Here is a 12889-nt window from a genome sequence, read left to right as displayed (position 1 = left end):
TGTTATTTTTAGTAGATACATACACATATATATAATTTTAGATGGTACAACGTTCCCCCTCCATCAGGGGTCGCTGGATAACTTTGGGGCAATTTGCTTTTGCAATAAGGGGCAGTTCCATGTGTGTAGTTCTGGTTGGCTGATTTTATCCCCAAATATTTCAATGCCATGTTCCTCCATGGGCTAAGTCAGGGGTCCCCAACTTTTGGTAGCCCCTATGTGCACTGGCAGCAACAGGAGACTCAGTTTGGCAGTAGAACTGGTTTCTATTCACCAAGTCTGGAATTGAAAAATAATCTCCTGCTTTGAGGCCACTGGGAGCAACAGCCAAGGGGTTGGGGAGCAACATGTTACTCATGAGCGACAGGTTGGGGGTCACTGGGGTAAGTGCCTCAGGCTGTTTTCTGTTGAGGTGGCAGAGACAGGGCTTAGAGCAGCAGAATAGTAATGGTGGGCTGGGGTGGGAGTGCCCATTCAGGGTTAGAATCATCTGCTAATACCCGAGTCCTGTGGTCTAGATTACCCACCCATGCCTGGGGTCCCCTGGATTATCTGACAGATTATGACCAAGGATCTGCTTTACAGGTGCCCACCTTCTCCCCTGCAACTAGTCACCATGGTGGTACAATGAGCACTGGAAGCTGATTGGACCATGGTTTGCAGTGCAAATGTGCAACTGCCACCAGGAGCAGTCAGATGGCGGTCGCCGACCCCCACTGCATTACTTTGTGTTCTCAGATGAGGTATGGGCCAAGGGGGCAGCTCTGGGGGGAGCAGTCAATGAGTTTTGGAAGGGACACTTTTAAAAAAGAAATAAAGAGGGGGGGTTTTGTCTCCCATAAATAGTCAGACAGTGGAAATGAGGATGAGCTGATGGAACTTTTATTCTCCTAAACTGTAGACCACCATGAGCTTCTCCGGTGCATCAGTCGCACCATGACTCTTCCACCATGACTCTTCCTTTTAGTGGGGGCATTTATTTCCCATAGCCACTTGATGTGTCCTGTTAGGTTCTAGAATTCGGGCTGATGCTTTTATAATAACATGTGATGCAAGTCATAATGTTTGTTCAGGAAACATCTTGGCCTGAGGCGACACCCAGTGACTGAACCCGGAATAACCACACGGTTCAGCCCAGTTCTGAAATTGCGACTGGTACAACTAAGAAGTTCTGAAGAGAAGGACAAGTCAAAAGGAGGAACAGACTAGAACAAGGACGTCGGTTGGGGGACCATAAAAAGCCATCAATGATGTTCATGGAGCCATTCTAATGAAATTCATTTACTCTTGAAGACACATGGAGATTTACACACAGACTAGGCTGGTAGGTAAGGAGTTGAGTAATACTACGTAGGGCAGTATAGTGAGGTACATGAGTATCACCATGGGCAGTGCTTGTGGCTCCACCAGCAGGAGCAGCAGGTCAGTGGTTATCAGAGGCCCAGTGGCCATATTTAGAGTTAACAGGTCCAGCAGTGATAGGTTCTGAGATAAAGAGGGTTCCCTTTATCAAGGTTCAGCAGTACCAGATTTTGGGTGGGCAGAGACCATTCGGTGGAGATCATCTGGCAGGAGTCGGAACATGCGCCAACCTTCAGCTTGGGACAGGTCCTTGGCACCTCGGGAATGGTAGAAGGATATGGCCAGGTCGTTCCAGTCGAGGACGGAGAACTGAAGGTGACAACAGCCCAGAGACAGACACATCTGGGGAAGAGACGGAGATCAGAGAAGAACTAAATGAAACAAAGTGAGGGGAAAATGGGGGGTGGAGTGGATGGAAGAAGAGAACGGAGGCTGCTTTTTAAAGGCGAACCAGAGGCACTCACCTCAGCGACCGCTGTTAGAAGCTGGGACCCAACTCCTTTGCCTGCAACACATAAGGAGCCAATGTTACTCAGGATCTACTCATGGACCTGCTCATGGGTGATGGGTGCCCTCAGGGTAATGTAAACCTGGACTAGGGGCAAGGTCTCCTTCCCAGACACCCCGCTCTCTTAGTGACGGTTCTATGTATGTGAAGGTGCAATACACAGGGGACCCATGCATGTACCAGAAATGGCGCCCTCTATGGCTGATAAGTAATTGGGGAAGAACATAGAGTGGATAGAGTGCAGTGCTTATTGGCCAGTTACTTACCCCTGTACTGGGGCATTACATACAGATCCTCCATATAGAGAGCGCGCCCTTTCCACGTGCTGTACGTAATGTAACAAAGAGCGAAACCTACCAGCGCCGGACCTGGAACACAAACACATTCATGCCATGAGATCCATTAGCCCAGGGCACTGGTACTGTAACTGTGGGGGTTCAGAGTGGGCCACTGCTTGTAGCCCAGTCATTTTACCCTATCCAGATACAGCCAAATCCATATCACTCGCAGCCAGAACAATTGGAGGTTGGTATTCTGAGCTCTGTGCTACCTCTGCTCTCAAGGATAATATGATGTCCTAGAGAATTTACTGGGAGGAAGAGGAGGACTGAATGGCAGTTGATCTCATGCCCGCATGAGATGTCCCACGTCCCACATGAGATGTCCCGCATGAGATGTCCCGCATGAGATGTCCCATGTCCCATGATGCTGCCCATCCAACTTAATTAACTCTCCCTACCCTCTGTCTGACCATCATCTCCTCTCCTTTCAGATACTGCTTTCACCTGCACCTTCACAACCATCTCTCTCTACCCACACGTATAGAAACCTTAATGCCTTTGAACCATAACAATTATCAACAGTATCAGCACAATCTATATTTCATATTAATACTCTCTCCTGTCCCAATATGGCAGCTTCTCTCTACAACGATGCCCTTTCAACAGCACTTGACTCCCTTGCACCTTCTACCACCCGTCACAGCCGGCCAGCTAGACCCCAACCCTGACACACTAGTGTAACATGGTACCTCAGAAGATGTAGTAGATCAGCTGAGCGACGGTGGAGAAAGTCACGAACTGATCCTGACTTCATCCACTTCAAATTCATGCTCTCCTGCTATAACCGAGCTCTATCATTAGCCAAAGAACAATACTTCTCTTATCTAATATCTACTATGTCCTCCAAACCACAGCAGCTGTTTGCAACATTTAACTCACTCCTATGCCCCCCTCCACCTCCTCCACCTATTAATGTTACCGCCCAAGACCTTGCTCATTTCTTTAATGAAAAAATCAATCACATTAGGCTGAGCATACCGTCCAACAACAATCTCAGAACAACGTGCAGTCCACTCACATCTACTTTGCACTCCTTCACCCCTGCAACTCTAGATGAAGTTAGTAAACTTCTAGCCAGCTCAAAACCCACCACCTGCTCCCTTAACCCCATACCCTCTCGCCTTCTCCACCCAATCTCTGATACACTCTCTCCTGCACTTACCCACCTATTTAATCTTTCACTCTCTACTGGTACCTTTCCATCATTATACAAACAAGCACTAATCACTCCTATCCTCAAAAAACCTTCCCTTGATCCCAGCTCTCCCACTAACTATCGACCGGTCTCCCTTCTTCCATTCGCCTCCAAATTACTAGAAAGGCTTGTTTATAAACGCCTGATCCAGCATCTCACTCACAACTCCCTCCTCGACCCCTTGCAATCTGGCTTCCGCCCATCACACTCGACTGAAACTGCACTCACCAAAGTAACCAATGATCTTCTATTGGCAAAGTCTAAAGGTCATTATTCCATTCTAATCCTTCTAGATCTCTCTGCAGCCTTTGACACAGTTCACCACACACTCCTCCTTGACATTCTACACTCATCTGGCATTCGGGACACTGCTCTTTCATGGTTTACATCTTATCTGTCTGACCGTTCCTGTAAAGTTTCCTTCTCTAACTCTACTTCTACTACTTTCCCACTCTCTGTTGGAGTTCCTCAAGGCTCTGTTCTTGGCCCCCTGCTGTTCTCGCTCTATACAACTTCACTAGGAAAACTCATTCAGTCATTTGGACTTCAGTATCACCTTTATGCTGATGACACCCAACTCTACTTGTCTACTCTTGATCTTTCTAATTCTGTCCTTTCCCAAGTCACAGACTGTCTCTCTGCTGTCTCCTCCTGGATGTCACACCTGAAACTGAACCTTTCTAAAACAGAACTCATTATATTTCCTCCAAGATCTTCCCCTGTCCCTCAGATATCACTAAACGTAAACAACACCACCTTTCATTCCACCACACAGGCTGCCTAGGAGTCATCTTAGACTCTCATCTGTCTTTTTCACCACACATTCAAACACTTGCAAAATCTTGCCGTATTCAACTGCGCAACATTGCTCGAATACGACCCTATCTCAGTTCAGAATCGACTAAAACACTGATTCAGTCTCTCATCATCTCCCGCCTTGATTACTGCAACTTACTCCTCACAGGTATTCCAACAAGTCACCTTTCACAACTCCAATATGTTCTAAACGCGGCCGCTAGACTCATTCATCTATCTCACCGCTCAACATCAGCTGCTCCCATATGTATGTCCCTTCACTGGCTCCCAATCTCCTCTAGAATCAAATTCAAATTACTTACACTCACATTCAAGGCCCTTAATATTGAAACCCCTCCCTATATTTCATCTCTAATCTCCAAATACACTCCTTCACGAAACCTACGCTCTGCTTCTGATCTTCCCTCACTTCTCCTCTGATCACTTCAGCCCATTCTCACCTACAAGACTTCTCTCGGGCCTCTGCTTTTCTCTGGAACTCTCTGTCTCCAGCTGTCAGACTTTCTCCTTCTTTCCAAACTTTCAAGCGCTCCTTAAAGACCCACCTGTTTAAAGAGGCCTATTCGATGTACCTTAATTAATCATTGCTGTATCAAAAATGACAAAGTGTTTATATAATCCTAATGTCTCAATTGTACCCTAACCTTTAGTTTGTAAACCCTATTGTACTCTGTAATCCTTGTCTGTTATCCACCATTTATTCCCTGTTTGCTATAACTGCAGTAAAGCACTGCGTATCTTGACAGCGCTATATAAATAAATGATGATGATGATGTCCAACATGAGATGTCCCACACAGGAGATGTCCCACATGAGATGTCCCACACAGGAGATGGTTCCAAATGGACCAACCATGGTCTCCACCTACCATTGACTTTTACATCTCCATCTGTGGGTTCAGCCACCAGACAGCGGAATAAAGGGGAAGGTTCCTCAAATCCATCTCGCCTGAGACCTGGGGGAATATGGGTTAGATGGGTCAGTACATGGAAGGTGGAGAGGAAAACCTAATTGGGTTAATTAAAAATAAATACTCTTCTTGGCTACAGTTGTCCCTGCTGGTGATGGGGCAGAATATCCAATGCAGCTATTACCATAAAGAGAAAAATTGCCAGCGCACAGTTTGCCTTTCAAATAATTATTACAAAAAATGAGGTGTTAGTACCACACTTTGGCCAAAATATGTAAGCTCACGTGCCACGGCAAGGCCCCTCATTGTACCTGAGCTATTACCATAGTTCATTCTCTACAGCCCTCCTCTATATATACTTGCTGTATCACGGTGTGGTGCCTTTTCTTGTCTCCTCCATACTGTTGCTCTTTGGGGCCCATAAAAGTATAGGGCCAAGTGTAGATACCCCAGCTTTGGCCATTGCAATATAAACAGCACCCTGACTTTCTATAGCACCTACATGTTACACTGGCTGGTTGTGCTGGAACAAAGGCCTTGGTGCTTCTTCAGCCAAATACCCATTTATCAGTTGTGCCAAGGGATGTGCCCATTGATCTTTATGATGGACATGAAGGAACAGGAATCAGCTGGTCCAGTCATGTCTGCTGTTAATAAAACTTCTGCATTAAATGGCACAGTGATTCCCAGTATTAAATGGCACAGTGATTCCCAGCATTAAATGGCACAGTGATTCCCAGTATTAAATGGCACAGTGATTCCCAACATTAAATGGCACAGTGATTCCCAGCATTAAATGGCACAGAGATTCCCAACATTAAATAGCACAGTGATTCCCAGCATTAAATGGCACAGAGATTCCCAGCATTAAATGGCACAGAGATTCCCAGTATTAAATGGCACAGTGATTCCCAGTATTAAATGGCACAGTGATTCCCAGTATTAAATGGCACAGTGATTCCCAGTATTAAATGGCACAGTGATTCCCAGTATTAAATGGCACAGTGATTCCCAGTATTAAATGGCACAGTGATTCCCAACATTAAATGGCACAGTGATTCCCAGCATTAAATGGCACAGTGATTCCCAGTATTAAATGGCACAGTGATCCCCAACATTACATGGTAGAGTGATTCCCAGCATTAAATGGCACAGAGATTCCCAGCATTAAATGGCACAGTGATTCCCAGTATTAGAGGCACAGTAAGTCCCAGCATTAAATGGTACAGTGATTCCCAACATTAAATGGCACAGAGATTCCCAGCATTAAATGGCACAGTGATTCCCAGTATTAAATGGCACAGTGATCCCCAACATTACATGGTAGAGTGATTCCCAGCATTAAATGGCACAGTGATTCCCAGTATTAAATGGCACAGTAATTCCCAGTATTAAATGGCACAGTGATTCCCAGCATTAAATGGCACAGTGATTCCCAGTATTAAATGGCACAGTGATTCCCAGCATTAAATGGCACAGTGATTCCCAGCATTAAATGGTACAGTGATTCCCAGTATTAGATGGCACAGTGATTCCCAACATTATATAGAACAGTGACCAGTAGTATGAAATGGCATGGTGGCTAGCCTAACACAGTACATCTACCTCTGAAAATGTTATTCAAAAAAGAGGTGTAGCTATGATGTCACCAAATCAAATGGTATGAAGGCATATAATGATGACATCTGTGATGTAAGGGCATCACTACTTATGCACAATCACACATATGAACATATGCACACATACAAGCAGACACACACATACAAGCACATACTGTACACACACACACAACATCACCCCAGAGCTCACCTTCCACTGTGTTTCTCACTTGGTCAGGTAATTTCTCATAATCAGCCAGTTCCTGCAGTGGGACAAATACACAAACACATCAGTGTGCGACATTCTCAGCCACATCTCTCACATTGATCTGAGCTTTACTTTCACCACTAGGTGGAGCCATGGAGTAACACAGCCAGGTGTGCAGAAACCTCATACTCTCTTTTCCTACACTCAATAGGACAGTTTTACCCTATCCACATATGCAAGGCAACAGGAGAATTCTATCATTTCCACAGGCTCTGTATGACCAGCAGTCTGTGTGCAGCAGCCATAGGGTTAACAAAATAAGTAAATGTACAGGGAGCGGAGAAGGACAGATTTATTGCACGCACAGGGTTAATGTAGTCAGAAATTGAAGTAAAATATGTGGCACACATAGGGTTAATGTGCTGAGGCTGTGTGTGTCAGTCAAAGAGTTAACAAGACAGGTCAATATACAGGGAGCCCAAAGAGTTACACGTGGGTTACTGGGAGTAGTCACTGAATTATGGAACGGACTTACTGCTGATTAACCCTTCACTCCTCAGTCAGTAAGAGGTATCACTGTGGGACTGCTGCAAATAAAGGTGCATTTTACGGATGATCAATCCCATAATGCACAGCAAAACCACAGGCTGAATAACTGGGCCTTGCACCTTCTCAACCATATTATACACCTGGGTGCCGGGAGTTACAACTCTGATACTCCAGATACAAACACAGTCGTTTCCACTACCTGAATCATTCGTATGATCTCCCCACAGTCACCAGCATGTGCCGCTCTCACCCTGCAGGGAGTTGTCATTGTACTTCTGTCCTTGTAACTCACTGCTCCGTGCCGAACAATCTCACTCTCCTGCGATCACTGCCCCTCACTGCTCTGCACATGCTCAGTGGCACTCACTGCTCCACACATGCTCACTATTCAGCACATGCTCACTACCCCTCACTGCTCCGCACATGCTCACTGCCCCTCACTGCTCCGCACATGCTCACTACCCCCTCACTGCTCCGCACATGCTCACTACCCCCTCACTGATCCGCACATGCTCACTGCCCCTCACTGCTCCGCACATGCTCACTGCTCCGCACATGCTCACTGCCCCTCACTGCTCCGCACATGCTCACTGCCCCTCACTGCTCCGCACATGCTCACTGCCCCTCACTGCTCCGCACATGCTCACTGCCCCTCACTGCTCCGCACATGCTCACTACCCCCTCACTGCTCCGCACATGCTCACTGCCCCTCACTGCTCCGCACATGCTCACTGCCCCTCACTGCTCCGCACATGCTCACTGCCCCTCACTGCTCCGCACATGCTCACTGCCCCTCACTGCTCCGCACATGCTCACTACCCCCTCACTGATCCGCACATGCTCACTGCCCCTCACTGCTCCGCACATGCTCACTGCTCCGCACATGCTCACTGCCCCTCACTGCTCCGGCTCACTGCCCCTCACTGCTCCGCACATGCTCACTGCCCCTCACTGCTCCGCACATGCTCACTGCCCCTCACTGCTCCGCACATGCTCACTGCCCCTCACTGCTCCGCACATGCTCACTACCCCCTCACTGCTCCGCACATGCTCACTGCCCCTCACTGCTCCGCACATGCTCACTGCCCCTCACTGCTCCGCACATGCTCACTGCCCCTCACTGCTCCGCACATGCTCACTGCCCCTCACTGCTCCGCACATGCTCACTACCCCCTCACTGCTCCGCACATGCTCACTACCCCTCACTGCTCTACACATGCTCAGTGGCCCTCACTGCCCCGCACATGCTCACTATTCGGCACATGCTCACTGCCCCTCACTGCTCCGCACATGCTCACAATCAGTGGGTGAGTTAATTAGTAGAAATGGACTTTTAGCTCAGGTGTGACAGGTACATAAGAGGAGATACAGTAACATAACTATAAGGTGCTCCCCCTCCAGAAACTATTTCCGTGGCAGATTTGTGTGAGTGACCTGCCCGTGAGCCCCAAAAGTTCTGCCAGTTCCCACTGTACCCCCTGAAATTCCACATTAGACCAATCAGGAGGCAGTAAAGACAGGTATGGGTGGGGCCTGGCCTATAGGGTTTTTACTGGCAACTTTACAACAGAATATGAACATAATTTAGAATAACATTACAATTACATTACACTCGTACAAACCCCCCCCCCCCAGTCCACTGCCCAAATATCCTGATGGACAGAATGACAGAATGACAGAATGATAGAATGACAATGACAGAATGAAGAATGATAGAATGACAGAATGATAGAACGACAGAACGATAGAATGATAAAATGACAATGACAAAATGACAGAACAATAGAATGACAGAATTATAGAATGACAGAATTATAGAATGACAGAATGACAGAATGTTCTGAAGAGTATCTGCCTTTGCTGTGGATTCCCAGGGTAGAACAATGAAGACAGAACTATATACAGACACTTGCTGCTCCTGGGGTCCTGCAGGAGTGAAATCCAATGAGTTGAGTTTGGTAAATCTGGAAAACTCCCAGTCCCAGGTAAGAACAAATTCTACCCACAAAGTTACAACTCCTAGAAAGCCTGGCACAATAGTACCTGGGCAGTGTCCCATTGGTAGTGAGGCAAATTAAGGGCATTAATAACTGGCAAGTAAAATAAGGGGGGCAAATGTGTGCCCTGGAATCAGTGCAATATGACAAAAAGTCACACAATTTTCCTCCCCACCCCTAATTTGCATATGCAAATTTGGTTCGGCTAGGCAGATGGATTCAGCCGAATCCTGCTGAAAAAGGCAGAATCCTGAATCAAATCCTGGATTCGGTGCATCCCTAATACCTATACCCATTCCTTACCTATAACTCAACCCAAACCTTACCCATAACTCTATCCATACCTTACCCATAACTCTACCCATAACTCTACCCATACCTTACCCATAACTCTACCCATACCTTACCCATAACTCTACCCATACCTCTACCCATACCTTACCCATAACCCTACCCATACCTTACCCATAACTCTACCCATACCCTACCCATACCTTACCCATACCTCTACCCATAACTCTACCCATACCTTACCCATAACTCTACCCATACCTTACCCATAACTTACCCATAACTCTACCCATACCTTACCCATAACTCTACCCATACCTTACCCATAACTCTACCCATACCTTACCCATAACTCTACCCATAACCCTACCCATACCTTACCCATAACTCTACCCATACCTTACCCATACCTTACCCATAACTCTACCCATACCTCTACCCATACCTTACCCATAACCCTACCCATAACTCTACCCATACCTTATCCATCTCTACCCATACCTTACCCATAACTCTACCCATACCTTACCCATAACTCTACCCATACCTTACCCATAACTCTACCCATAACTCTACCCATACCTTACCCATAACTCTACCCATACCTTACCCATAACTCTACCCATACCTTACCCATAACTCTTACCCAACCCATAACTCTACCCATACCTTACCCATAACTCTACCCATAACTCTACCCATACCTTACCCATAACTCTACCCATGCCTTACCCATAACTCTACCCATACCTTACCCATAACTCTACCCATACCTCTACCCATACCTTACCCATAACTCTACCCATAACTCTACCCATACCTTACCCATAACTCTACCCATACCTTACCCATAACTCTACCCATACCTCTACCCATACCTTACCCATAACTCTACCCATACCTTACCCATAACTCTACCCATACCTTACCCATACCTCTACCCATACCTTACCCATAACTCTACCCATACCTTACCCATAACTCTACCCATACCTTACCCATAACTCTACCCATACCTTACCCATACCAGAGCAGTGGGACAGTCAGGGGTGTTCAGACCAGTCCGTTTTACTTGGGTTGACTTTCCCCCCCAATGCACTTGCTCTTGTTTCCAGCTGACCAATAAGATACGCTAGTTGTCTATAGGAACAAGGCTAGTGGTGCCTATTATGTGGCTATTAGGCCAGTGGCTACACTTTGTTCCTCTGTCCTCCTCCATGTGGCACCCAAGCACTTCTCCCTATAACCTCTTCTGCTTTATACCAGTCAGGCTTCTCCAGGCAGCAGTGCTGTATTCTCTATCCCTTCCACCTCATCATTCCTTGCTACAATATTCCCTGCCCCAATCACAGCCCAGCATTGAGCTCATGTGACTGCCAGGGAATGACCATCATTCAGTCTGTATTTTTAGGTACAAATATATCAAACTGTGCAACTACTACACCCCCTTTGTGCAACTACTACACCCCCACTGCTGTATCCCCATCACAATATTTAATAATTGAATTGTGTTTATGATGGGGATACGCCAGTGGGGGTGTAGTAGTTGCACAATGGGGGTGTAGTAGTTGCACAATGGGGGTGTAGTAGTTGCACAATGGGGGTGTAGTAGTTGCACAATGGGGGTGTAGTAGTTGCACAATGGGGGTGTATTAGTTGCACAATGGGGGTGTAGTAGTTGCACGTGGATAGGAAACTGGCTACAGGATCGGGTACAGAGGGTGGTTGTTAATGGGACATTCTCTACTTGGAGTAAGGTTCTTAGTGGGGTCCCCCAGGGCTCAGTATTGACTCCACTTTTATTTAACTTGTTCATTAATGACTTAGGGGAGGGTGTTGTAAGTAATCTATCAGTGTTTGCAGATGAGACAAAACTATCAGCCCAATTAATTCCATCCAGGATGTGGCACTTGCAACAGGATCTTGACTAACTGGCAATCTGGGCAGCTAAGTGGCAAATGAGATTCAATGTTGATAAATGTAAAGTCCTGCACCTGGGATGTAACAATATCCACTTATACCCTTAATGGGACTGCACTAGGCAAATCCATAATGGAGACGGAGCTTGGAGTCCTTGTAGATGATACGGACGTGTGTTTTATTCAGCCTGACTTACTATAATACTATACACACACGTTCCTACAGCATCTTGCCTTACTATACACACTGGCTCACTTACAGCTGCCCGGGATCCTGTACTGAGAGAAGCACAATATACACAATATACACAATATACACAATATACACAATATACACAATATACACAATATACACAATATACACAGTGTAGAACACATTCACTTGCACATTCATGTTAATAAGAAGCTCCAGCAGGTGGCAGTGTGGAGCAACAATATCTGCCTCTGTGATACACTCATCTGTGTGTGGGGCAAATAAGGGCAGAGACTGCCCACCCCATGTTTAACCCCTTATGCAGCCATCTGTCATCTGTCTGACTGACTCACTTTAGGGCCACACACTGTACATGTGGAAGGGGGAGACTGAAAGGGGGATAGATACAGAGATCAGACTCCTAGCAGGGGTGGTAGGACTAATACAGTAAAGGAATAGGAGGGAGAGTGAAAGGGAACATAAGGAAGTGATACTTTACAGAAAGGGGGATAGATACAGGGAACAGACTCCCAGCAGGGGTGGTAGGACTAATACAGTAAAGGAATAGGAGGGAGAGTGAAAGGGGGATAGATACAGGGAACAGACTCCCAGCAGGGGTGGTAGGACTAATACAGTAAAGGAATAGGAGGGAGAGTGAAAGGGGGATAGATACAGGGAACAGACTCCCAGCAGAGGTGGTAGGACTAATACAGTAAAGGAATAGGAGGGAGAGTGAAAGGAACATAAGGAAGTGATACTTTACAGAAAGGGGGATAGATACAGGGAACAGACTCCCAGCAGGGGTGGTAGGACTAATACAGTAAAGGAATAGGAGGGAGAGTGAAAGGTGGATAGATACAGGGAACAGACTCCCAGCAGGGGTGGTGGGACTAATACAGTAAAGGAATATAAAGGGGAAGTGACCCCACAATTACAACCCCTTATCCCGACACACAGTCCCCACTGCCCAGACACAGAAGAGATAAAGTAGACTCCGCACAC

The 12889-nt window shown here is 46.6% G+C and overlaps 1 protein-coding gene across 2 annotated transcripts; it reads right to left on the bottom strand.

The window, feature by feature from the left end:
* Nucleotides 1-866: 866 nt before the first annotated feature.
* On the bottom strand, nt 867-7904 carry sat2.L (spermidine/spermine N1-acetyltransferase family member 2 L homeolog). Of its 2 annotated transcripts, none has more exons than XM_041584784.1 (6): nt 7738-7904; nt 6942-6993; nt 5091-5177; nt 2137-2238; nt 1827-1867; nt 867-1704 (listed from the first exon to the last, which is right to left on the bottom strand). In XM_041584784.1, the coding sequence occupies exons 1-6, from the start codon at nt 7753-7755 to the stop codon at nt 1510-1512; spliced, it is 495 nt and encodes a 164-aa protein (XP_041440718.1). In that variant the 5' UTR covers nt 7756-7904; the 3' UTR covers nt 867-1509.
* Between the last annotated feature and the right edge of the window lie 4985 nt (nt 7905-12889).

This window comes from Xenopus laevis, chromosome 3L, assembly GCF_017654675.1.
Source record: "Xenopus laevis strain J_2021 chromosome 3L, Xenopus_laevis_v10.1, whole genome shotgun sequence".
In the NCBI taxonomy this organism is placed as follows: Eukaryota; Metazoa; Chordata; class Amphibia; order Anura; family Pipidae; genus Xenopus; species Xenopus laevis.
The sequence above is the reverse complement of the archived record's forward strand: the minus strand, read 5'-3'. Positions and strand labels throughout refer to the sequence as shown.

Excerpts from the sequence above, each read along its gene's own strand:
- sat2.L (XM_041584784.1), bottom strand. Across the intron at positions 2,239-5,090 it reads TGGAGATGTAAAAGTCAATG|GTCCGGCGCTGGTAGGTTTC; the intron begins GTAGGTGGAGAC and ends TTTGTGTTCCAG. Across the intron at positions 1,705-1,826 it reads TTCTAACAGCGGTCGCTGAG|ATGTGTCTGTCTCTGGGCTG; the intron begins GTGAGTGCCTCT and ends TCTCTTCCCCAG.